The sequence below is a fragment of the Vanessa tameamea genome, chromosome 6, assembly GCF_037043105.1.
Source record: "Vanessa tameamea isolate UH-Manoa-2023 chromosome 6, ilVanTame1 primary haplotype, whole genome shotgun sequence".
Classification (NCBI taxonomy): Eukaryota; Metazoa; Arthropoda; class Insecta; order Lepidoptera; family Nymphalidae; genus Vanessa; species Vanessa tameamea.
The window spans coordinates 7,979,558-8,005,754 of record NC_087314.1 but is presented as its reverse complement, the minus strand read 5'-3'; the positions used below and the strand labels follow the sequence as shown (position 1 = coordinate 8,005,754).

The 26,197-nt window shown below is 29.1% G+C and overlaps 4 protein-coding genes across 4 annotated transcripts; all 4 read left to right on the top strand.

Annotated features, from left to right (window-relative positions):
• Positions 1-323: 323 nt before the first annotated feature.
• LOC113393294 (doublesex- and mab-3-related transcription factor dmd-4) lies at positions 324-7,233 on the top strand. Its single transcript, XM_064215150.1, has 6 exons — positions 324-342; positions 678-850; positions 4,553-4,726; positions 5,776-5,873; positions 6,603-6,762; positions 6,943-7,233. Exons 1-6 carry the CDS (start codon positions 324-326, stop codon positions 7,231-7,233), a joined length of 915 nt encoding a protein of 304 aa, XP_064071220.1.
• A 1,920-nt stretch (positions 7,234-9,153) lies between these two features.
• Positions 9,154-11,049, top strand: LOC113393382 (protein THEM6-like). The gene is made up of 3 exons (XM_026630229.2): positions 9,154-9,343; positions 9,877-10,091; positions 10,713-11,049. Exons 1-3 carry the CDS (start codon positions 9,199-9,201, stop codon positions 10,947-10,949), a joined length of 597 nt encoding a protein of 198 aa, XP_026486014.1. The 5' UTR covers positions 9,154-9,198; the 3' UTR covers positions 10,950-11,049.
• Positions 11,050-11,532: 483 nt separating this feature from the next.
• On the top strand, positions 11,533-13,768 carry LOC113393419 (protein THEM6-like). The gene is made up of 3 exons (XM_026630289.2): positions 11,533-11,783; positions 12,833-13,047; positions 13,490-13,768. The coding sequence occupies exons 1-3, from the start codon at positions 11,642-11,644 to the stop codon at positions 13,718-13,720; spliced, it is 588 nt and encodes a 195-aa protein (XP_026486074.2). The 5' UTR covers positions 11,533-11,641; the 3' UTR covers positions 13,721-13,768.
• Positions 13,769-15,905: 2,137 nt separating this feature from the next.
• LOC113393295 (uncharacterized) lies at positions 15,906-25,740 on the top strand. The gene is made up of 18 exons (XM_064215149.1): positions 15,906-16,911; positions 16,981-17,105; positions 17,183-17,276; positions 17,359-17,518; positions 19,130-19,357; positions 19,438-19,546; positions 19,633-19,817; positions 19,968-20,072; positions 20,153-20,233; positions 22,830-23,557; positions 23,622-23,746; positions 23,825-23,918; positions 24,000-24,159; positions 24,410-24,637; positions 24,892-25,000; positions 25,081-25,265; positions 25,450-25,554; positions 25,657-25,740. Exons 1-18 carry the CDS (start codon positions 16,211-16,213, stop codon positions 25,738-25,740), a joined length of 3,606 nt encoding a protein of 1,201 aa, XP_064071219.1. The 5' UTR covers positions 15,906-16,210.
• Positions 25,741-26,197: the final 457 nt, after the last annotated feature.

Genomic DNA, 26,197 nt, shown 5'->3' with positions numbered 1-26,197 from the left:
GGTAGGTTATCTATAGGTAGGGTACCATTTTCCTTAACGAAATGTTATATTAACTTTTGTTATATTGTATAAAAATTAAAAATACAAAACACTGAAGTATAATTATATAATCTTATAGCACTTTGTTGCTTTTATAAGTGAAATACAAGCCAAAAGCTACACTGTAGTTTCCGTTGTTGTGCCAATATCCTATTGTAACCAATAGGGCGGTTAGCAGGATCTGATTGGTTGAATTTCGAGCAGGGGCGGACAAGAATGAACGGGATGCTGTAGTGACTTCAGGAATTTGACTCTATTATCTATAGTATGGGGTTGAGGATTACATGCCAGCTATAGATACGAGTAATTTGTAGCGACGCCTTCCATCTTAACGTTTCGGAGTAAACAATCAAAGCTTATCGATAGTTTCAGGGCGGAGTGTTGTGTGGGCGGTCGATTTTGTTAATTTTTAAAATCTGTGACATATGTTAGATTTGATACAAAGTGCGGTATTTATTTTTTATAACGAAATAAATTTATAAATTCATAATAATATTTTTTCCTGAACTAGTTATACTTAGTCCTTGTATTTCAAATTATATGTAATGTTACTCTGTGTTTTTTTTTTCATTTAGTTCTTCTTCGCTGATTAATGTAATATATATCCAAAGTTTCTTACTTATTTACGTAAAAATAAGAGTGTAGTCTAAAAATGAATAGCGGTCGGGCACGTGTACCGAAATGTGCTCGATGTCGAAATCATGGCCTTATATCTAGTCTACGTGGCCACAAAAAGGCATGTGCCTATCGAGATTGTCAGTGCCCCAAGTGTGGATTGATAAAGGAGAGGCAAAGGATCATGGCTGCTCAGGTGATTTCATTCAATCATTCTATTATCTCATTTCTTATAAATATGTAAATGAATAGATAATAATATATTTTGTATGTTATCTACTTAAATATGGAGATATGTATAAGTTAAAGTACCTAGGCATTTCCTAACCATTATTCTGTGCAGCCGAGACTTTATTTTTAAATAATTTTATGTCGTATTTTTTATAAATTATTATTGTAATCTGCATCTACCTACTTTGTTCTGCCTTTAATTTAATGTAACTCAAAAAATATTTCCATTATATACACGCTTTTTTTTAATAAAGTAACAGCTGGTTAAAAATAAAGACATATTTATTTCATTCAATAGGTGCATATTAAATCTGACATTTAAAAAATGTGTTAAGTTAAAAGTGTATTTATATACTTTATTACTTTTATTTAATTCGTAATGAAGAAGTAGATAGCGAGTAGTGAATACAAAAGAGCTTTCTTAAAAAATCAATGTCTGAAAAATAAATAAAGATCGAAAATTGACTTCAAATAATTATTTAATAAAATAATTATTACATTTTGATAACGACCAGGTAATCCTATAATCGAGCTAAAGTTATCGTTCATTCGATTTGGTAGTTATTTATCTACATTTTTTGACTTGCCACCGTTTTTTCAAATCGTTTCAAATTCGAATAACACAATCATAATCAGTCATAACTTTCAGCGATCTGAGCTTGATTCAATTCAAAATGTTAAGTATCTACGGCATTGCTTATTTCCTGAAGTCACAATTATGTCATTTATTTCCTAATGTCACTTAAAACTTCATTTCTTTATATTTTACAATGAATAATTGAATAATCCCATAGCATTGGAAGCTGGATATCTGCTTAAATGAATTTCTTGTTTAATGATTTAGTACCTTGCTTTTATACAGAGTTATTGGTAATTCGACGTATTCCTGTTAGGAGGTAATAGGGGTGACTATTTGCGATAATTTTAACCCCCATATGCATAATGCAAAAATAAACCATTTTTGAGTTATCGCGTTTTTTAGATTTTTTCAAAATAGGTCAAAAATGCAACTTCAAAAATTTATTAAAAAAAAGTATCAATTAAAATCTATTTTTTCTTCTGATTTATAAAAACGATTAAACACTGGACATTTTTCAATATTTAAACAATAATTATCGGTCCAAATTTAAAAATGCGAGACGGAAAACCATATTATTTCAATATTTTTTTATTTTTTTCCCTTAAATATGTCTGAAAAACAAAAAAATAATTATGAAACTTATTCTGCAGATTATTTTAAAAACATAATCGTTTACTTAGCTTTCCGAAAATGTATAAAAACTAGGAATTTATTTCAAAGCAACCGAAATAAAATGATCAGAAAGGACGCTTGTGAAAATTCGTATTCGAACATGACCGAATTCGTACTAAAGGTCGCTCTTTAAAATTCCCACAATTGATTGTGTATTATATTAAACCTTTGATAACAAAAAGTAGCTGGCAACTTAGTAATATTGCAATTGTCTCAATGGATGTAGCGTACTGACTTAGTAAAACTTATCAAGGCATGTACTAATCCAGTTAAGTAATAAGATCCCTGCATCTTAGTTCATATTGCGATCCTCAAAACCCAGCCTAACACCTTGTATAACCAAGGTCCAAGGCGGCAAATCAAATCATATATGTTACCAGTAAGCTATAACTATCTATAAAGCTTAGTGGTTGCAATATTGCCTCATATGAAAAACTTCCTATTTTACACCGTCAACATCTAAGACATGTTGGAAACACTGGTAAAGGCGGTACATATATATGGCAATCACTACGGAGATTTGGGATTATAATTTAAAAATGAACGACTCCACGACTATTAGCACCAAGGAACACTTCTGAACCAAGTCAAACTCCGAGGCAATGATTTAGTCGTCGTCTGAGAGTAGAAAGTTCACAATACTATTTTTTATATCCACTAGAAATAGCTATGTAGTTAAAGTGAAACTACAAGACAGTGTTAATAACACTGAATATATTATTAGATGATGAGCCACGATGACCTCGGTTAGAAGAGGTGGTGAAATGGTGGTATTTCAATGACAATGATTTCAAATTGGTATAACTCCGAGTATAATTTGTATATTATAATTTATTTCTTGCTGGGCGGTAAAGGAAATTCTACTAACAAATCATCACTTTATTGCAATCGAATCGAAACATTATCGTTACTGTTCAACTATTTTCATATTCTTCTAATACAATATTCCAGTAACGGTTCAGTCGAAGTTGGATCGGAATATAATTGGTCGTATCATAACCGATATAAATAAGAAGAATTTACCCTTAGTTACGATTAAATGAAAACTATTCTTCAAAAAGTAGAGGACACCATAGTCTAGCACTGTGATATTTACAGTCTGTTTTTCAATATTAGATAATAACCAATATACAATACTAATATCTATGCCTTTCTTGTTATTATTTTTTTTTCATTTAATAATGTTCCTATTATATAATTATACTATTTTCTTATAGAATATTATTAAATAATATTTTTGATTAATCCCAACCGAGTTTGTTTTTGATTCTTCATAAAATTTCATTCTATACATTAATAATAATCATTTTGTGTAAAGACATCAATAGATAATGCCCAGTATTGGTCATAGCCCTCAGTATAAATCGATATTATCTAACAACGCTTCTTGTTTCCCCACAATATTGGAGCCTAAAGCCTTCCATGTCTAAATCATGATTCTTTCACCTTCATTTCGTAATAAAAAAAGCAATATCGTAATAAATATGTAATGTAAAAAGTAAATTTAACTAAAAATGAATAATATCACAACATATGGGGTCCTATATATAGGAGGTTCATATAAAAGCGATCCAAAAAGAGTCAAAACATATCGGTTACCTAATTCTGAAATAACATGCAATGTTAAGGCGTTAATGTGTTTTAATGTAGTGAAATCGAGACCAGCTAATGCGCTGCTGGGTTTATTTAAACAAGTGGCACATGTTTACTGTGGATGCCGGATGAAACATCGATCGGTTTGAACAGTAATGCATCGCTGTCGATGTCCTACCACTTTCATCCCGATTTTCTGTTTACTGTATTATAATTAATTTAATTTTTTATCTCTATTGACTACCGACTTTAATATCAACTTTTATTTGTTAGTAATTATTTTATTTTGTGCATTTTTAATAGGACAGTCGGTACTATCAATCTCCTTGTAGATTTTTCTCACTAAGTAGTAAAGTCTGACAATATTTTAAATATAACTGTGACTTAAATTTTTAATATATATATTACATAAAATTTTATCTTTTTTACTTCTTTCATTTGAAATATTAAGATAAAATTTTGTAAGCATTTGTAGTACATACAATGACTTTTATTTTTAAACAATTTGTATTCTTCGTCAGTATTTATTTGATTTGTAGGGATCGAGTTTTGTTTTTATTTCCAATGAGGCGGCGTTCGCCCCGGGTGTAATGGTGCCCGGCTTGATCCCTTGGGTGACCGTTCATCAAATACAAACAATGTTTGTTTGACATTGATTTTCCACTAAATTAATTTATATATCAGGTTACCGATCGCTCAAAGTCACGAGAAAGTATACAAATCGAAGTCTTAAGGTGTATTTTTTATAGTACGACAATTCTATTTTTATAATGCACTTTTTTAAAATACATGATAAATAATAAAAGAATTAATTATTTTTAGGTCGCTTTAAAAAGACAGCAAGCGGCAGAAGATAAAATCGCTCTACATTTAGCTTCAGTCGAGAGTGGAACGGCTATGGAGGCTTTACCACCCGGCCGTATATACGGTATGCGAGTTACGGGTCCCTGTCCTAGTCCTGGTCCCGAACCAGATTCCGCTGCCGATGATCAAACTGTGAGTATAAAAAAAGGAACAATTGTAGTAAATTGCTACAGTGCTTTCTTTTAAGAAAATGGTCTCAAGCAATTAATCTAAGTGATGAGCAAATTTTTAAATAAATAATTCATACAAATGTATGAAATTGCTTTTATTTTTAAATATAAATTAAAATAGGATTATTGATTGATTATAGTATACAAACCACTAGTACTAATAAAATCTTTATTTATTTTTTATTTTTAATGTTGGTATAATTGTGGTGTTTACTGAAAGCGTGCTTTTCTTTGTTTTTGGTACTTGTCTTAATAAAAATAAATACCAACAGTTAATAATATATTTTGGTTAATTAAGCTAAGCTTTGCGTTATTGGAATAAATAAATCAATATTTTTTAAATATTTATATAAAAATCTTAATTATATAATTAATATTTTTTACACACATTTAAAATGCTGTATTGCCAATCTCTACATGGATATATAATCTGAAAATAAATGGTTTATTATTATCATACTATATAGTATACTAGCGACCCGCCCCCGGCATCGTATAGGTATTGCACCCGTTATTAATAAAGAAAATTATATAATATAAATATAATTTATATTAGTACTCAGAAATAATTTATCTTTCTACCAGACTAACTACTACTACTACTTGACTGTAACTTTTTTAGAAGTATATTGTTAGTTCCGAAGATAACCCCCACATACAGACAAACAAATTTTTCCGCTTTGGAATAGAAGTAGATATTGATGTGAAATTAACTTTTTTTGTTGCTACTTATAATAATAAATACGTATATAATAATAATGTGTGTTGTATACACATAAGTTTTATTGTTTTATGTGTTTTGTCGAAATAAATAATTAGTAATTTACTTTCAATCGTTTATAAGTGTAGTTGTAATAATCTTAAATAAATAATTTAAAATAAATACCTCGTTAGGGTTTTTATAAGTGTTTACTTGCTTTATAATTTTATTGAAATGTTTTTATTTGTAATTTTTTTTGTAAACTAAATATCAATATTGAATACCTTTGATTAAACAATTTCTTATTTTAGCCGATACATATCGATAGCGAGACAAGTGATTCTCTACCGGACTGTTGCAGCGTGACTCCCGATTCCGTCGGAAACACTAACATAGCGACACGATCATGGTATGATTATTATTTTAACAAGGTTTCTAACAAAATTAAAAATTATTACGTCATACGCATTAAATATTACGTCATGTAAAAGTATTTCAAATAAATTATTAATATTCGTGATGATTATATATTGTCCTAAATGATTTCGGTCGCGGCGGCTAATGGCAAGAGAGATTAGCCAACTATGAAGGTCATTATATAATGCGCAAGTGTGTGTGAAAACACAGGTGCACTCTCATAATCCAACGGGAAGACAAACCCGACACGACCGGAAAGAATTCTGGCTCAGGATCAACAACTTCACGTGCTTTCCGAACCATCGCATTCATCGAAATTTACATTTTTTTTTCTCAAGTCATGCTTGTTGGATCATAAATGTATGCATCTATTTTCGATTTACTGTGCTGAATTAATCAAAATTCCTTTGAGAGTGGTTCAGGCGCTGTCCATAAGAATTATATAAAGTAATAAGTAATTAAACCAAGTATGAATATGTGTGTGTGAAGTATGAATATGTGCCTACGTTTAAGGGATATAGCATCGTAGATAATTCGTAATACTGAGTATCTTGCCATGTAAAATAGAACATCATTACCTAAAAAAAATATTTCAATTTGCCAGTACAATAATTGATGAGAGCCTGGCTACGTCTTTCATATTTCTTATAAAGATTACATAATGATTACAAATATTAAAATGATATAATAAGTTATTGTACGTGAACTGTTTATAATACAGCATAGATTCGAATGACGAAAGTTCAAGCAGCGTGAGTTCTGCGGGGTTGGAGATGTTACGTAAGCTGTTTCCAGGGAAGAAGCGATCTGTGTTGGAGCTCGTACTGCGACGATGCAACCACGATCTGCTCCGTGCTGTTGAACACTGTAACGCCATACATGTAAAGAATTTCATTTTACAAAATACATTCAAAGTAATTATCTTGATACATTTTTTTAACATTGTAGGTACTGGTACATTTTGAAATAATTTTCATTTTATTTAAAAAAAACTCCGAACTATATAAGTAAATAATATAGATTGATTCGGTAATTAAACAAAATTGATTTTTATTTAACAGGCTCATCGAGACAAATCATCTGCAAGCATTGGTTCCAGCTCGAGTCTTAGATTTGAGTCAGTATCTAGTTCAGAAGAAGTAGAAACTAGATGGTCTGCTTTTCGTCCGGTCGGGCCCAGAGCGCCGTTGCTACCTACGCTTGTGATGGGCCGAGTGTGTGGCTCGGAATGGCTGGTACCGCTGCCAGGGCTTCCTACACTATCTGCTCCATTACTGTTGCCGCTTCAGCATCCACATGCCCCGCCTACATCTTGTACTCCTGATTGCAGACAATGTAACAGCCATCATTAAGCTTAATTTTGTTAATATTTATTGTATTCCTCAAATTATTGTATTTATTTTCTTATTTACACAATTAGGTATAGATATGTATCTGCTTGGCTCATTTAAGATGTTGAAAAAATTACTTCGGATGTATCCAGCTACTTTGTTTATATTTTATAAAACAAAATTTAAAAAATAATTGATAAGAAACATTAAGTTAAGCTGCAGTTATTGACAGTAGAGATGCAAAAGTAATTAATTCAATATCATCAATCGATGATAAATGTAATTTCTTATTTTAAGATAATATATTATTAAAGGCTTCTTATATAGCTTACAATTTTAATAAAATAAGTTCTAAATATAAAACATCAGGTCTTCTAGAACTCCCGCTGTTCTCCTAGAAAAACTACGATACCTTAGCCGACGTTTCAAAGTAAATTTTTCATGTGTCATGTCAATTCAAATTTCAAGTTAATAAAGTGCTTATTTATTTTTCTTTACTTTTTCTCTCATTATGGAAGACTTTTCTACAATTATGACAGATTACTTAGATTATATGTCATTTTTTTTTATTTTCTTTTATTGGTAATAATCAATTGAATCAAATCAAACGAATTGTATTTTATTGATCGTTGTACGCTTTAGAAGAAAACCGTAATCTTATTATTTCTTTATATTCGTAAGTGGGTATTTTCGTTATATTCCATCTCAATATTTATCTTTACATTTCTATATATTGTTAATTATATTAATAGGTTATATTTTAATGCCAAATATATCTTTACATATGGTAATTGCTGTAATTCCAATGTATATAATATACTACTTACATAATAAACAGAATAAAACATCGTGTGAAATAACTTTGATTTATTTGAAACTTTATCAAAACTATTGCGTATTTAAAATAATATCACAATTAAATGTAATTATTGGTTTAAAAAGTTTTGTTGCACCTAAAATGTTTGGAATATATGTGCACATACATCTTAATTGCAAACTATACTTTTCAAACCCAAAGATGGTAAAGATAAGATTTATATAAATTAATATGAATTAGTTAACTAAACAAAATTTCCAACCCCTCATGCCGGGAGCTATTATCTACGACAATAACAAATTCGTGACAATACTCTAAATGAAGACAGACATCTCTGTAACACTGATCTAACACCTTGGATAAACAAAAGATTATTTATAAAATTGATTAACTCCCTGCTCTTAAACACGACAAGACTACACCCTATGTTATTTAGGTACCGACTTGCATATTTTTATAACATAGCGCACCGACCTCTTTTGTTGGAGTTTGAATATGGAAATGCAATTCGTTGTCTAGCACGTGGGAACCAGCAAAATGCAAAGATGTTTTTTTAAATTTGTATTGAGGTTATAATTAAGTTATATCAGTGATACATTTTATAACTTCGAGTAACGTGCAGACGATTTATTTTCGCCGATATTAATAGCGATAATTGGTTAGAAAATATATTAAACATGGCACTTTATAGCCCAAATTAATATCACGAAGTTTAGTTATATAATATAATTATAAAAATATGTCCGTGTATATTTCTTAATCTCTATTTGCTCACAGTCATAATTAAAACTACCTGATATTCCAAGAGGTCGACGACGACGACGAAAAGGATACGCAGAACGCAGGACCATCTGCTTTACTTGCTTTTCAAAACTCAATTAACTTTACCTTCACCCGAGATTTGAACCCGTATATGACGAGATCTGTTGCAAAAAAATAGCCACTAAATCAATGAGGCACTTAGAGAGTGACTAATTTAAATATATAATTTTAACTTACATGTTTATGAATACAATGAAATAAAATCAAAATTCATCAAACACAACTTAATACAATACTCATCGTAAAAATCATTAAAATTCATTATGAATTAATTTGCTTATAGTAGGTAAATGTTACTTACAATAATATTCATTTCTGTAGTCCGATTCGCTCTTAACCAGTTCAAAATGGTTTGTATTTGTATTTTAGTGATTGTTGTTATTCTTTGTATGTTTTGTGATATAAGTTACGTCATCAGAACATGCTTTACCGTGATCAGTGGAAGACTTTACCAAAGAAAATATTCCTTAAGTGACGTTACAGTTATTTACGGTAAGAAACTTACAAAAACGACTCCCTTTATTATTGTTTTGAATATTTATGTAAATACTTTTTATTTTATTTTTAACTTAATTGTTAAAGTAATTTACAATAAACCGTTTCAAAACTTTGCAGCGAGTTCTATTTAGATTTTTTAATAACGGGTTAGCATTTTACTTAGAATTTTATTTTGTTAATTTAAAATAGGTTCAGTAAATTATTCAATATGATATATAAAAAACTCTTTCAGTCAATTTTATAAAACAATTAATTTCGTTCAATTCCAAATAAAGATTTAAATAAAACCTCAGATTAATATTCGAATTTTGTGGTTATTTAATATTGGATGAATAAACAAAGAGTATAAAAAATCATTATAACCTTCGAAAAAAAAAAACAAAAAACGTTCACGCTACGTTTTTACGTTTCTACGCTTAAAGTACATATAATTGAGTTTTTAATCCAAGATCATATTCATGTTAAAGATCATATTAACTTGATAAATTCAAAATTAATTATTATTTAAGAAGCGTACATATTTCCAGGATTATGTACATTTCAAGATTGTGACATTTTCTTCAAAGGCATACGCTTAGCGAGACTGGTTCGTGAAATTGACTTTGCAAGATATCACTTTTATGACAGAACCGGTATTTATTTAAGAAGTAAGCAATTAGGAATAAAGTCCCTACAAGGATCCACACTTACTGTATATGTCGATTCGGTTCCTTTATTCGTGCCGTATAAAATAACCACTAAGGTAAGAAAGTAAGTCTTAACTCTATTATTATATCTATATACACATTGATTTTATTTTTAACTTTAGGCGGTAAATACGTGTTATAGTTATTAATCGGAGTGATTTCTCAAATAATACAGCGCTGTTTAGTGTAATAAGTGGTGAGTCCCTTAGTTTTCCACACTTAACGGTAACTTTTATCGTTAAAATGATCTAGGACAAACATTAAAGTACTATGCATTAATTATAACAGAATTATTGAATCAATATACAAGCAAGATATATTGTATCGAGTAATATCATAGATATCACGTATCAAATGATGAATATACCTTTATTCTACTCTCCTCTCTGTTAGTGTTACTGTTCTTTACATTAATATCGCACCATCTTCTAATTGACATTTATTCAATGAAAATCAAATCACTCTTGGCGTATATATATTTAGTAATAATCACAGAAGTGACAAAAACAGCAAATCCACAAATATACAACAATAATCCAGAGTGAATTGGGATGGTCGTTGATAAAATTACAAACAAAATATATATTAAATCTATATTTCGTTTACAATTCTAGCTTCTAGATTACGTATTTGTATTATATTCGTTTTTATTATTTTATTTTAAACTTTTCTTGCAGTTTGTGTACTGGGACGAGAGGTCTTTGTTTTTTGAACATGAAGTTGTAACATTATTTGATAGCAAAATACGACATTTGTTGGTATCTCGTCAATATGCAATTGGCAAAGATAAGCAGACGACTGCTAGTCTTTTACAAGACCTGCAAGGATTAAAATTGACACCAAAATGTCCTCGATACATACAGGATTGGTTGAAAAGCATGGACATATCTAGTGCGAAGTTAAGGAACGAATAAAAGAGTTAAGTTTGTTTCTTTGTTTTAGAAGTAATAAAATACTTGTTTAAGTATTGTTTTCATTTTTATTTCAGACAATTTAAAATTGTTACAAAACACCTTATAAATAAATATACTTTGTGAATATGTCACACAGTTTGCACATACTTACTACAAAATTTTAATGTTAATCTGTTACTTAATTTTTTTTATTTATAAGATTTTTTTATTGACTAATGTTATTTCAATTACTATTGATCGTGATTAAATGTATAAACAATACTAAACTTTTTATTTAGTAAATGTAAGTGTGTTTTAAAAAAAAACCTAGTGTTTTTTTATCCGCGTTTTCTGTAGCTCAAACTATACCAAAATGTAGTATGATTTTTATGAGATTAGATTGAACATATAGAGGGACCACTTAGTAAACTTCATTCCACTCTAGCTAGTCATTAACTTATAATCATACTATAGCAATTTATTACATATCTAATGTTATGTATGTATTCTTATTTAACAAATTCTAATGTGAAAACTATGTAAAGCGAACGAAAGAGCGAACTTGAACTTCGTACCGGTTTATATACCGTTGGTCAATGACGTCAGCGAACATTTGTACTAGGCTGTGTATCAACTCACAGTGTGTATCAATACTTGCAGACGGGCGTACATTCTTATCGCTTGTATTTTTATTTTAATAAACTTTTATCAAGATGTACTGTATCATAGCGACGATAGTAGCATTATTGTATATTTTCTGGGACGTCAATTACTTTCTAAGAGTCGCTTTCACAATAGGCATTGGAAGATTATTCCAAAAGAAGACCGGAATAAATGAAACATCAACTATTTACGGTGAGTTATTTATTTGGTAAAAATATTTCTTTATCACTTTGAATAATAACAAGAAACCGAATTATTATTGTACTTATACATATTTATTTAGCTTATGATGCTGATTTTTTTTAGTCTTAAATTTTTTGCCAAATACTAATGTTATTTTTGTTTTGTTATTTATTTAATCACCACGTAGTATAAAACAAAGTCGCTTCCCGCTGTTTGTCCGTCCCTAAATGTGCTTAGATCTTAAAATTACGTAACGGATTATGATACGGTTTATTTTAATAGATAGAATGATTCAAGAGGAAGGATAATAAATAATACATGCATAATATAGTAGAGAAACACACATTAGAAACCTTTAAAATTTGATAATTTTAAAAGTTTCTAATGTGATGTCGTGAATAAACACATTTTTTTTGTGCTTACATTGCAAACGCTGGCTTATGAGATAAATTAAAATAATATGCTATAGTATTGTACACCTTAAAAAGGTCTACAAAAAAGTCCGCAATAGTATATGTCTATCTCTTAGGGATAACCCAATAGGATAAAAAATAATAGGATAAAAAATAATCATTTTTTTATCCTTTACTTTTTACGAGAAATTATGGCTTATATACGAAGCGATTTTAAGCAACAGTGTACAGTATTAATCTTTATCCTATTAAGTACCATAAATACATTGTGCATTTAATATACATCAAAATGGCTCTTTACAGCAAGTTATTTCAATGAATATTTTTCGAAGATTTAACAGATTAAAAATGCAGGGAAATAATGGTTTTTATTGTCTAATGACAAAAAAGTATCAGCATTGCATGCGTGCTAAGATGATTAAATAAACCGTATATTAATATTAATTATTAACCCTTCTTATTGGTTATTAAAGGTAATCCTTAATAAATTGCGACATTAATATTAAATATAACGAGGTATATATTATGTAAAATGTATTATAATAGTGTTCAAAAATAATGATGACATGAGAAATAATAATTAGATAATGTTTTTAACATTTCTCTTTAATTATTATCGGTAACAATTATATTTAACGATTACAGGTTTTTGCACGACCCAAGATGTGGATATATTTTTACGGCATATGAACAATGCTCGTTACGTTCGTGAACTCGATTTCGCCAGATTTCATTTCTATGACAGAACAGGCATATACGATAACATTAAGGCTGTTGATGGTCATGCACTGCAAGGTGCATCGAGCATTCGTTATAGAAGAACCATACCCATTTTTGGGGCATACAAAGTAGAAACAAAGGTGATAATAATCATTAATGATTTTGTTTATGTTAAATTATTTGAATATAATTTGTTCACTTTTGATGTCGTGAATATGTATATAAACTAATGTTATATAAAAAAATGTATTTGAACTTTACGAACTCAAATAAATGCTGATTACGTATTCTATTTTATATTATAAAATATTTTAATTTTAAAATGAACATAGTGTATTGTCGATTGTTATAGCATTCAGTATTTATATGTATTATGAGTAATAATTATAACATTGTCAAATAATCAATGTGAAAGTCGTCATTAAGAAATTCGACATGTATGAAATAAACCATATAGATACATATGTCTACAATATATTTATTATATATTTGATATATTATGTATAATATAAAAAATATGGTATAATTACACAAGTACTCATAGGAACATTTCCAGTAACATTTTTTTATTTTTTTTGACAGTTGGTATACTGGGAAGACAAGACCTTGTTCATAGAACAGAAATTCATAACATTGAGCGATGGTTTCGTGAGGGCTATTGTGTTATCGAGGCAGAATCTTATTAACATTGATTCAGAAACACTTTTGAAAAATATACCAGGCGCCGACGTAAAGCCCGAATGTCCAGAAGAAATCAAACATTGGCTTGAAGCTATTGAGATCTCAAGTGCCAGACTCAGAAAGAAGGATTAAAATTTTAAGTAAAATAAAATGTTCATAACAATCTAATATATTATTTTCTAATATTTTTTTATAAATTATTTATTTATAAGATGCTTGTTTGATTTGCATATTATTAAGTTATGGTAACTTTATAGGGGAACAAACACTAGTAGTAGAGTATTATGTTACTTAATATAACATTATGGAGCTTATGCCATGCAGTATTTAGTTACTGTTTACACAACCTGCACATTCTGAATAGTGTAGCTGTGTAGGGAGTTAAGTGAATTTTCGGTGTTAATTTCAAAGAGACAAGATAGAGTGTTTACAATATTTAATTAATTTAAAGATGACAGTTTTTTTTTTGGTTATATGCATATATTTCGTCGATTTAAATAATTCGCCGTGAGATATTAATACAATTAATATCACACAGCCCTGAAAGGTAAGATATCAGCTAATTTCCTGGCTATGTAATATGGTGTCCATATTGAGTTATATTATATTAATTAAATTTCGTCCTATTATATTTAACCCGGGTGTATATTTAGCTAATTATCGTATTATATATTCATCGTAAGACTATATTCTTAAAATAAACAATTAATAAATCAAACTATTTTATAACTATACATAAATACAAACAATCAAGTTATTTACGGCATAGTGACAGTTAATTGATAGGTAATTATTGATAAGATTATTTTGTTCGTTATATTGTTGGTACGAAAATAAATTATAATTATATTTTTGTAATAAAATTGTACAACAAAAATGTTAGAAAATTACTCTTAATCGAGAGCGTAAGTAGTAGTTTAAATTTTACATAATTTAAAATGTTGTCGACCAGCTCGTCCTAAAAAAACAGGACCACACAAGCGATCATCTTATTTATAGTTAAATAAACTCGTCTTGTACCTTTGCTCTAAGCTCAATGGAACGAATTATTTAAAAAAAAAAAAAACAAAATTAGAAATTGTGGCGGTATACAAACCTTTTTAATTAACTTTACGCCTAAGTATATTTTTCTTATAGCTTTCTAGCAAAGGGGTAATATCAGAACATTTGATTTTATTGGCATATAAGTTTCTATCAATAAGAGTGGTATAAAATGGCTAAATTGTAATTTAGTTATTGACTATTAATATAAATATCTTGATTACTCGGTTGCACTAAACTGGTGGCGCTAAACTACGTGCCGTGTGTGTCGTGTCGCGTAACAATAATAAAATATCCATTAGCTTTAACAGTTTCAGCGGCCTCACAGAAATCTTCTCAATTATCGGTATTTGTTTTTGTTATGCTACTAAAGAGACCGCTCATTATGCATTTACAGGAAAGTTATAGTGGTTCTAATATTACAAGTACAAAATAGAACCGTAAATATATTTTTAGGTCGAGTTTTATTAGGATAATCATCAAAGTTATTTCTTTTAAATAATTATTGATACACGTTTTTCATAGATTTATATGAATTGAAAAATATATTTATTGCCTCTACTAGTTATAGGACAGTTTCATTTTTTTCTCAGGTGTTCAGAAATGTGATGCATCAGGTTAATATATTTACCAAACTGTTATGTAATGGTTTGGACAGTGGGAGATTTGCTTTTTTGATATTTTTATCTAATTCCTTTATCGTTTTTGTATTGTAACAACTATTTATTTTACAAAAAAAATATCTTACTAATATTATAAATGCGAATTTTTCTGTGTTTGGGTGTTATTCAATTGCAATTGGGTGGGTCGTATTCTAATTAAATTTATAATAAATGTTTTTAGGTAGTCTAGTAGAATAAAATATATTATGGCACTTTTTTATTTTAAATATATTAATTATATATTAATACTCAACAAGCGGAACGAACAGATAAAATGTAAAAATATATAAAAATAGAGCCAGACATATTAAATATTGATTTTAGTTTAATGTACAATTAAATAACAATTATGTTAAAATTTATGTGAGTTATTATTTTAACTAAGCACGTAATAAACAATACGAACAGGGTCTGGTTTTTACATAGGTTTAACGACTCTTAACTCTTTGAAAGGCTACAATTACACATCGTAAATTTTCTTTGAAGAGCCTAATGATGGTAAACAGTGATGGTAAACAGGTATTATTTTATTATATGACATTTCGAATATCTAATGCTTTACGAGTTATCCATAAGTTTAAGCTGGCTGTAAGATTGGTGGTTCTCAATGTTTATTATATAAATTAAAAAATAATGTTAAATTGTAATATTAAATAAAAAATTAAAAATCATTACTTTCTTATAATATTATATGATATTGTAATATAATTGTTGCAATATAGGTATATTAATTATAAGAGTATGTGAACAATGATTTTACATCTTCAAGAAGAACCCAAACGCCTCTGTCTACTGTTATAAAATGGAACTAATATTTGTAAAGTAACATTCTCTCGTCAAATGGTTTAAATTATCGCCTGATAGTTATATCATATTTAGTATTTCCTAATCTTTATTTAAATTGTTTGTTAAAAGAACAATGTTGTTAATACCAGAAATTTCTTGTCACATTCAGATATTGTTACAAATAATAGTAACTAACTATTTAAATTCGTCAAATTGTATAACAGTTGTATCGGAAAATGCTCTGTTGTTTAATTTACCTAATAGTTTTATGTATCTCCATGCGAACAATACCGATGATCTTGCTAATCTTATGCTTAACGCTTCGGAAATGGGTTGTTCTGATTATATCGTGCAAATAAATGATCCGGAAATTTTTATGACTGCATTTGAAAAAGTTGTTCACGTGGGAAACGTTCGAAGAAGTGATCGAAAAGTTATTATGTTACCTGTACAGAATAAAAATATCGCCAGTAATAACAGCGACGAAAATTTTATAAATATACTGTCAATGAAGGAAGTTAGTTTCGTAGCGAATATTTTATTAATCGTACCTTCAGATTTAAACAGTGAATGTGGTACATATGATTTGATCACACATAAATTTGTTGGACCAGATGAAAATAATAAACCTATCTGGTTAGATACATGGCATTCTTGTACATCTAAGTTTGAAAAAAATGCTAACTTGTTTCCACATAATATGTCTAATTTATACGGCAAAATAGTAAAAGTTGCTGGATTTACATATACACCATATGTTTTGCTCGATCTTGATAGTACGACACCACTAGGCCGAGATGGTATAGAAGTGAGAATCGTTGATGAATTCTGCAGGTACTTTTAAAACGACATTACAAATGTCCTTAAAAAAATGTGAATTTTAATTTGTATAAATATCTACAGATGGATTAATTGCACTGTTGAAATTGTGAGAGATGATGAACATGAATGGGGAGAAATTTATGATAATCTTACTGGTGTTGGTGTTATTGGAAATGTTTTCGAAGATCGGGCCGATCTTGGTATAAGTAAGAAAACATACTACTAGTTACGATGTACCAGAATAATGAATATAGTTCCAACTAATTTTTGGTTATATTTACAGCTGCACTGTATTCTTGGTTTGAAGAATATGTTGTAATGGACTTTTCGGCTCCATTTTTAAGAACCGGTATAACATGTATAGCTCCTTCACCGAGGTTCTCATCTCTTATGTTAAATGTATTAATACAATGAATAAGCGAATTAATATGATTTATAATTTTTATTTTTAAATTTTAGGTTACTAGCAAGTTGGGAAATGCCTTTATTACCTTTTAGTCTGTATATGTGGATTGGATTGTTTTTTACGTTTATATACGCATCATTGGCCCTAATAGTAGCGAAAGGATTTGTTGCGGATGATGTTTTTTTGACTACTTTTGGGATCATGATTACACAGGTAACCTAATTAATGGTTTCTTAAAATGATGTCCATCCCAAAAAATACCTTCTTAGTAACGTATCGGGGCTTGGCAGTTAGAAATGTTATAATCCCATGAGTCTAATACCAAGTGAAACAATTGCTCCTAGGCTTTCTTACCAAGTTTTCTATTGATTCCAATTTATCGGATTTTAAGAGCGAAGAAAGGAGATCGCGCACTTGAACACTAAAATGCGCTGGAGTGGTGGAGATAGTTATATTTATGTATGTTGTTTTGGTTTAGGTATATATATATGGTATTTTATATTTTATATATTTTATGTGTTAAAGATAACAGTTACTAGTTTACGCTCACGTCATGGAGCAGTTTAGAATTTTTTTATTTCCCCTTCCTTTTCCTTTTATAATTTCACATTTAGCGAAAAAAACCTTTCATTATTTAAAACATCATACAAATTGTTTAAAAGATAACAAAATCTAGGCTTAATACAAAAAAATTCGACAAGACCACAGTCATTATGATTGAATTTATTTATTTAATCGATTGATCTAAAATGTTTAAAGACGGATAACAGTGTTTACGTAAGTATAAAATTATAGCCTAGCTCTGAGCAAACAGACCTTGCTGCGATGGTTAAAAAAGATTGGTTAAACACAATTTATGGTTTTAAATTGAATACAATCTTTATGTATTTCGATACAGAGGATAAAACCGTTGTAATGGTAAAACTTTGTAGTATGTCTAATAAATAAATATATATTTCTATTTTCTATCTATATTATTATATGAAAATATATATTTATGTACACACATTTCTCCAAAAATGTAAGCAAGCGAAAACCAAGGACGCAAATTCTGTTTAGAATATCTGAGGGTAAGAAATTGATAAGATTGAAAAACTAGTATGGAGTAAATTTAGGAATAATGTTCTCTATTTTCGAAAAATAAGCAATAACAAAATCGACTTTTTTCTTTCTTTCGATGCAATTGCTTCAAATGCAATACTATCGAGACATAAACGTAAAATGTAATCAAAGATAATTAAATAATAGAGCTAGTTTCTTGGTGTAAGAGCTTTGTGCAAGCCTTTCTGGGTAGGTACCAAATGTACTTTACACTTATATCTATCTATCCCAGCCAAATAGCATTGTTTAGTATTGTTATGTTCCGGTAGGAAGTGTAAGTGAACCAGCGTAATTCAAACACAAAGGATGTAATTATCTTAGTTCCCAAAGATGGTGGCGCATTGATGGTCTGAAGAATCCTAATATTTCTTACGTCGCCAATGCCTATGGGTAGTGGTGACTACGCATCATCATCGGGTGGCCCATTTGCCCCTCCGCCTAATAATATTTTAAAATCTATTTATTATATTATCCGATTATTAATCGTTATAAATTAGTGTAAATATGAAAGTTTTATTGTGTGTAAAAATATCAAATGCATACACAGATATTATTATCTATATATTTTATAATATACGAATACGTATACATATACATGATGCTAAATTATGTTTTATACTTGTGTTGTATTTTTGTTTGTCTTATAAATTTATTTGAAATAGGAGAAGTATAACAGATTTTTTTTTTGGAGTATGTTATATCAAAGAAATTTTCTTAATTTAGTCACAGCCCGAATCCGGATTTTCCTCATGGCGAATACGCAGTGTGGTTGGATGGATGATGATGACCGGTTTAGTTTTGGATAACGCATACGGAGGTGGTTTAGCATCTACATTCACCGTTCCCAAATATGAACCGACAATAGACACAATACAGGATATAGTCGATAGACAATTGACGTGGGGTGCTACGCATGACGCTTGGATATTTTCCCTAATACTTTCACAGGAGGTTAAAATACAATTCTTATAAAGATATTTTCATAAGATTTGAAAGAAAAGTTTGTGACTTTTAATATTATTGTATTTCAGCCTTTGATTCGGAACTTATTGAGTTTATTTCGTACGTATCCTGCTGAAGAATTAAATCGTAGAAGTTTTACAAGAAACATGGCTTTCAGTATTGAAAAATTGCCAGCTGGTAATAAAAATATTTACTATCATCATCATTAGATAGTAGGTGCATGTAGACAGCTATATTTAAATAATAATGTTTATTTTTTGTAGAGAATTTTGCTATTGGGAATTATATAACGAAAGAAGCGTTACTAGATTTAACAATCATGGTGGAAGAATTTTATGCTGAACAATGTGTCGTGATGATGCGTAAAAGTTCTATGTATACAAACAAGTTAAGCGATCTCATAGGTCGCCTTCACGAAACAGGACTGTTGCTGGCTTGGGAAACTCAGGTATATTGCACAAATGTTTCGTCTAATATTTTGTATTAATATTAAATATATGTTCTGGGAACGATCTGATGACAGGTAAAAATCATGAATACTTAAAAAAATTTGAGTAAAAATATGTTATAAGCTCATATACTTAAATTAAATTTTCAGATAGCCTTGCGGTACTTAGATTACAAAGTGCAACTAGAAGTGAAGCTTTCTCGATCAAAAAGGGACGTTGAAAACATAGAGCCCTTAGCGTTAAGGCACGTTGAGGTGGGTGTTAAATTAAATGTGTGTCTTTAAGTTAAATAATAGATATCGAAATAATTATCGAATAAATTTTAAAATTTCAGGGTATTTTCATAATTTATGCTATTGGAATAATATTGTCATTCCTTACTTTCGTCATTGAAATGTTCATCCACAGAAAAAAAAACTAAAACATTTCGATAATAATATAATAACGTATGACCGATAGTGGTTAAAAACTCATGTATTTTTGCAATCAATAAATGTATTTTCGCGAATTTTCTATTTCTTTTCTACAACCTGAGTGTCTTGTCAATGTGCAAACTATATTAAGTATATATTATTAAGTAGATAATACTGAGAGATTCACAGTTACATATATCTGTAACTCAGTGTCATTGGCCGCTGGATATGTTTAAGCATTACATGACACAATTTCTCAGAATTACTTGACAGTTTTTTTTAGATGCATTTGAATTCTTCTTTCATCGGAGAATATGGGAGAACTCACAGATTGCTATTGGCGTGCTCTGTGATTTGTCCAAAGCATTTATTTGCACTTTGCACAAAATAAAACATTACGGTGTTAATGCTCTTGATCTCATTGCTTAATACTTGAATTGAATAATACAACAGGTGTATATTAATGTAATAAAGTTCTGGATCTGTATAAATAATTTAAAAAAATGATCAAAAGCGATCAATTTTGTATTCTTTTTATTTTTATTTATGTTATTTTAATTTTTACACAGGATATATATTCATTTAATTGACTCTGTTATCAGTATGGTGGAAAAGAGTAACTACTGAGTTTCTTGCAAGTAAAATCTACTTCCTGAACCGGCTTTACATTTAATTCAACCTGTTTGATTTTGATAACCACACCTATGTCACGAAACATTATGCCGTAATCATTTCAGAAGTATTTTTTCAACAGACTTAGATTTTCCAGTAAGTTTCCATATGTTCTGTCCCTTAAGTATGGGATATTTTAATAAGGAATAATCACTCTCAGTATGGTCAAGAAAAAATAAATAAAAGTTGAAATTCTCTAATCTTTTTAAATAAAAATGGTTCATTTAATTTGGTTCGATTGCAAGATAATCATAACGTCATGTTTTTCACTTAATTTCAGCAAATAATTAAATATCGTGTTCGAAATATAGGTAATATTCGATTATGCTTTAAATTATATTAGCGGCGCAAAACAACACATGGGCCTCGTCGTATAATAATAATAAAAATATCCATAAGCTTAACTCATTTGACGGTCACAATAGTATTTTCTTAAATTAAAAATATATCACTAATTATATTAACAGAACTGGGTGTAGTATTATTTATATATGTTAATATCTCTTAATGAACGGAGCCCTTATTTTTATAAAACTAACTGCTTGCCAAAAACTCTTATTATTTTTTCTTATAAGTTTTTCTGGCTTATTTCACCGCGCTGTTCTACTGATGTTTTCTGAATTGATATACAAATTAGTTTCCTCACAATGTTTTTCTCTACTATTGAGCACGATATTATGATTTATAAACTCAAGATTAATTACGCTCATACATGTTAAATAAGAAGTTTTTCGTCAGATTTTAACCTGAGATATTTGTCTCATAACCAAATTAGAGGTACGACTCTTAGCGGAATAATTATATAAATTATGTTCATGTATAATAAATACATTTGATTTAAGTGAAATTAAAAATTAAAGAAAATTATATATAGCATATAATTATTATCAATTAAGCAAGAATAACGAAGATTTACTTACGTTATAATATTTTGTAATCCTATCGTGGTAATGCTTAATAACTATAAACATTACAATATAACTTCATTTGTTATTTGTAGCTATAATACTCGTAGTTAAATGAAAAATTACAACGGTTTTAAAGACTAAAATTATTTGCATAGAAATTTTCTTTTGTATGACCAAAAGATGGTAAATACTGTAGTTAATAGACATAATTTTGCTAAATGGATTGTAAATACTGAATTTTTAAAGTAATTTTTTGCATGTTGGTATTTGCAAGACTTTGCAAAATAGGTTCCAACTAATATTTTACTGTTATTTCTATGATCGTATGTATCGATTTATAATACATAAGTCAAACATTACTTTTACAGTATTTTAATAGTATACTTGTATACAATAAGTATCTATACATTATTTAATTACAATATGTACTAGTACTACAAGTAAATAGCCTGAGAATCCTGGGTTTAAATCAAACCAATTAAACCCCTAGTATCATGTGCGTCGAAAACCATGTAAAGCCATTCGTCCTGCGTCTGGACTCTCTCCGGTCGTGTTAAATTGCCGTCTCATCGGTTTATCAGTAAGATGGAGTTAAACTGTATTTGCGTACACGATAGAACACTACTATATCTCCTGGCTTATTAATCTTATATTCCTATATAATGTTGTTTACACCTTTAATGACGTATCATTTTGTATGTTACCCAACAGATATTAATTTTAAGTGCTTAGTGATATGTTGATGGTGTAACTTTTCCAATAAATAAATTCCGAAAACGGTCAGAAGTACATATACTAAAAGTCACTAAATTAGACAAAGTTTCCCAATTATTACAATTATTAATCTAAGTATATGTTAATCTTTTCTAAAATTGGTAAAATTAGTAACTTTGTTTTAAAAGGTATTTTTACATTTTGAAAGGAACCCTAATTGTTTGTATAAAAACTGCTTAATTTTTGATTTTGGATTATTCTTTAGAAGTAAATAGAATTAAATAATATCTAGCAAAAATTTTAGTTAAAATCGGTCTCTTTGAAATACTTAAATATGTTAACGCTGATGCCAGAAACTATGTGGCCTCTAAAAATATTGTTACAGGTCGTAATTAGTAACTATTTACATTCATCGTACTGTATAACTGTCGTATCTGAAGAGCATCTTGACATAAAATTACCAAATCATTTCATGTATTTTTCTGCGAATAGCTTTGAGAGCTTTACAAACCTGATGCTAAACGCTTCAGAGATGGGTTGTTCTGATTACATCGTGCAAATGAGTGAACCAGAAATATTTATGAATGCTTTTGAAAATGTTGTCCATATGGGAAATATCAGAAGAAGTGATAGAAAAATTATTATTTTGCCTACACAAAGTGCAGATAGTAACATTAAAAAGAAATTACTAAGCATATTGTCCATGAAAGAAGTTAGTTTTGTGGCAAATATATTGTTAGTTATACCTTCAGATGTATCGTATGATTGCGACGCTTATGATTTAATTACACATAAATTTGTTGGATTGGCTGACCACAGTACACCTATTTATTTAGACAGATGGAACTCTTGTACAAGAAAATTTGAAAAAAATGGAAATCTCTTTCCACATGATATGTCTAATTTATATGGTAAAACGGTTAAAGCAGCAGGATTCACCTATAAGCCTTATATTTTATTAGATTTGGACTCAACTATTGTATCCGAGGGCCGTGATGGCATGGACGTGAGAATTATCAATGAATTTTGCAGGTACAAATATAAATATAATATTTTTTCCTGTGTAGACAAGTATTTTAATTGAATTCTGTTAAAGGTGGATCAACTGTACTATAGAATTAGTACGAAATGATGAACATCAGTGGGGAGAAATTTATGGAAATCTTACTGGTGTCGGAGTTTTAGGAAACGTTGTCGAAGATAAGGCTGATCTTGGCATAAGTAAGGACTTTATAGTTTCCTCGTTGTTTTAAAGTCCAATCTAAAATTACTGAATTAGTAATGTCTACTATTTTGCAGCGGCCTTGTATTCTTGGTATGATGAATTTGTAGTAATGGATTTTTCAGCACCTTATATCAGAACAGGTGTAACGTGCATTGCCCCTTCACCGAGGTATTTAATTCGTGTATATTTAGTAATAAAAATTTATTTATTCAAATAATTTTAAACTTCAATTTTTAATTTAATTTTTAGCTTATTACCGAGCTGGAAGTTACCGTTACTACCATTTACTCTATATATGTGGATTGCCTTGTTCTTTACATTTATTTTTGCATCTTTAGCTCTAATCGTTGTAAAGAAATTTGAAACAGACAAAGTTTTTTTGATTACTTTCGGAATAATGATAACTCAGGTAAAATCTATGTCAAACATTTGATATATAATTGTTAAATATTAAATTACTTTTAGCCAAAAAGTAAAGATTACATTTCATAGATACAGTATAAAATAGTGCAATCATTTCTTTCTGATTAGATAACTCAATTAAAGAGATTTAAATACAGAATCATTATTGAATAACTTTTATAATTACTCACTCTTAATGCAATTTCAATATAAGCTAAAAATATTAATAATAATAAAAATAATAATTTGTGATGTAGTCACAACCTGAATCGGGGTTCCCAACATGGCGTATACGCAGCGTCATTGGATGGATGATGATAGCTGGGTTAGTTTTGGACAATGCTTACGGAGGAGGCTTAGCATCTACCTTCACTGTTCCAAAGTATGAACCAACAGTTGACACGATTCAAGATATTGTTGACAGAAATCTTATATGGGGCGCAACGCATGACGCTTGGACATTCTCTCTTATACTGTCACAGGAGGTCCTTTTTATTTTATATTTAATCATAATTATGAAATAAGTCCCTTGATATTAACATTTTTACTTTAAATAAAGTATTTACTACTTAAAATAATTTTAAACTAATACTATGAAATAATCTAATACTATGAAAACAATTGAATAATAATATAAACATTTAAAAATTTTATAGTTTATATTCCATCTAAGAATTAAATTATTAATTATTTATAATATGCACTTGAAAAATTAAGTAAAATACATTTAACATTTTAGCCCAGAATTAAGAAGTTAGTAAGTTTATATAAAACCTACTCCGCTGAAGAATTGATACGCCAAAGCTTTATTAGAGATATTGCCTTTGGAATTGAAAAATTACCTGCTGGTAAGAGGAAGTTAATAATAAATCATTTTATCGTGTATTATACAATAGAATACTTTTTAAAACAAAGACTTCTTCTTCAGGAACTTTCGCAATTGGGGAGTATATAACAAAAGAAGCATCGTTGGACTACACAATAATGCTGGAAGAGTTTTATTTTGAGCAATGTATAATGATGATGCGTAAAAGTTCAGTGTATACGAATAAATTAAGCGATCTTATAGGACGCCTTCATGAATCAGGGCTTTTGTTAGCTTGGGAGAATCAGGTTAATTCTCTTTATACCTTAATGGTTCATATTTTTCACAGTGCATAATGTCCTGGGCTTTGGGGGCTGCATGGATATGCTTAATAGCATGTATTTAATACAAAAGTTAAATAAAAAAGGAATAATTTCTCTCATTCAACATATAATGGGGAAAAAGATTATTTTGATACATTTTAATTTCTAGATAGCGCTACAGTATTTGGATTACAAAGTTCAACTTGCAGTGAAACTTTCGCGTTCCAAAAAAGATATCGAAACAGTTGAGCCACTTGCCTTGAGACATGTTCAGGTATAATTCTTTGTATATTAAAAATAATAAGTATTTTAATTTAATTTCAATAAAATAATACAATACTTAACAGATATAAAAATAAAATATTTTAAATTGCAGGGAATTTTCTTTATTTATGCCGTTGGTGTAGTTGTATCTCTCCTCGCTTTGGGCATCGAAGTTCTTGTGCATAGAAATAAATAACAGAAGTATTGTAAGTTTCGAACCAATAAAAATGTATTTAGATAATATAATATTTTATAAGATGTATTTGCACGCTCAGTTAAAATTAAACATGAAAAAGCAAACACACAAATATTTTAAAGTACCTAGACGTAAATTTCCTAATTAAATATTTAGATGTTTAAAATATTTTTTACAACATTGGATAATGTACCTATGTACTAGTTCTGTTTAATGTTATTATTATAATATTGATAAGCGCACACCATAAATTTCGAGTCGACGTAGTGCTTTTTAGTGACTGCAAAAAATAGTATTTTTTAGAGATTTTTTCAGACATGTCCCTAACGTCTTGAGAATGATTTTGCTTATGGGCTGGTTCTCTCTATTCAACTCTATTTAAATAATTATACAGGTATAAAAACAATAATGTATTTTATTTTCCCTAGCATTGTTTCAACCTCAATTAAAAATAAGA

Bases quoted from the DNA above. Each gene is read 5' to 3' on its own strand.
- LOC113393295 (XM_064215149.1), top strand. From the start codon at position 16,211: ATGTTGTTAATACCAGAAATTTCTTGTCACATTCAGATATTGTTACAA. The intron at 19,818-19,967 runs GTATATTGCACA...TTAAATTTTCAG, and splicing joins TGCTGGCTTGGGAAACTCAG to ATAGCCTTGCGGTACTTAGA. The intron at 24,160-24,409 runs GTAAAATCTATG...TTTGTGATGTAG, and splicing joins TCGGAATAATGATAACTCAG to TCACAACCTGAATCGGGGTT.
- LOC113393382 (XM_026630229.2), top strand. From the start codon at position 9,199: ATGGTTTGTATTTGTATTTTAGTGATTGTTGTTATTCTTTGTATGTTT. The intron at 9,344-9,876 runs GTAAGAAACTTA...ACATATTTCCAG, and splicing joins TGACGTTACAGTTATTTACG to GATTATGTACATTTCAAGAT. The intron at 10,092-10,712 runs GTAAGAAAGTAA...CTTTTCTTGCAG, and splicing joins CGTATAAAATAACCACTAAG to TTTGTGTACTGGGACGAGAG.
- LOC113393294 (XM_064215150.1), top strand. The intron at 851-4,552 runs GTGATTTCATTC...AATTATTTTTAG, and splicing joins AAAGGATCATGGCTGCTCAG to GTCGCTTTAAAAAGACAGCA. The intron at 6,763-6,942 runs GTAAAGAATTTC...TTTATTTAACAG, and splicing joins AACACTGTAACGCCATACAT to GCTCATCGAGACAAATCATC.
- LOC113393419 (XM_026630289.2), top strand. From the start codon at position 11,642: ATGTACTGTATCATAGCGACGATAGTAGCATTATTGTATATTTTCTGG. The intron at 11,784-12,832 runs GTGAGTTATTTA...TAACGATTACAG, and splicing joins TGAAACATCAACTATTTACG to GTTTTTGCACGACCCAAGAT. The intron at 13,048-13,489 runs GTGATAATAATC...TTTTTTTGACAG, and splicing joins CATACAAAGTAGAAACAAAG to TTGGTATACTGGGAAGACAA.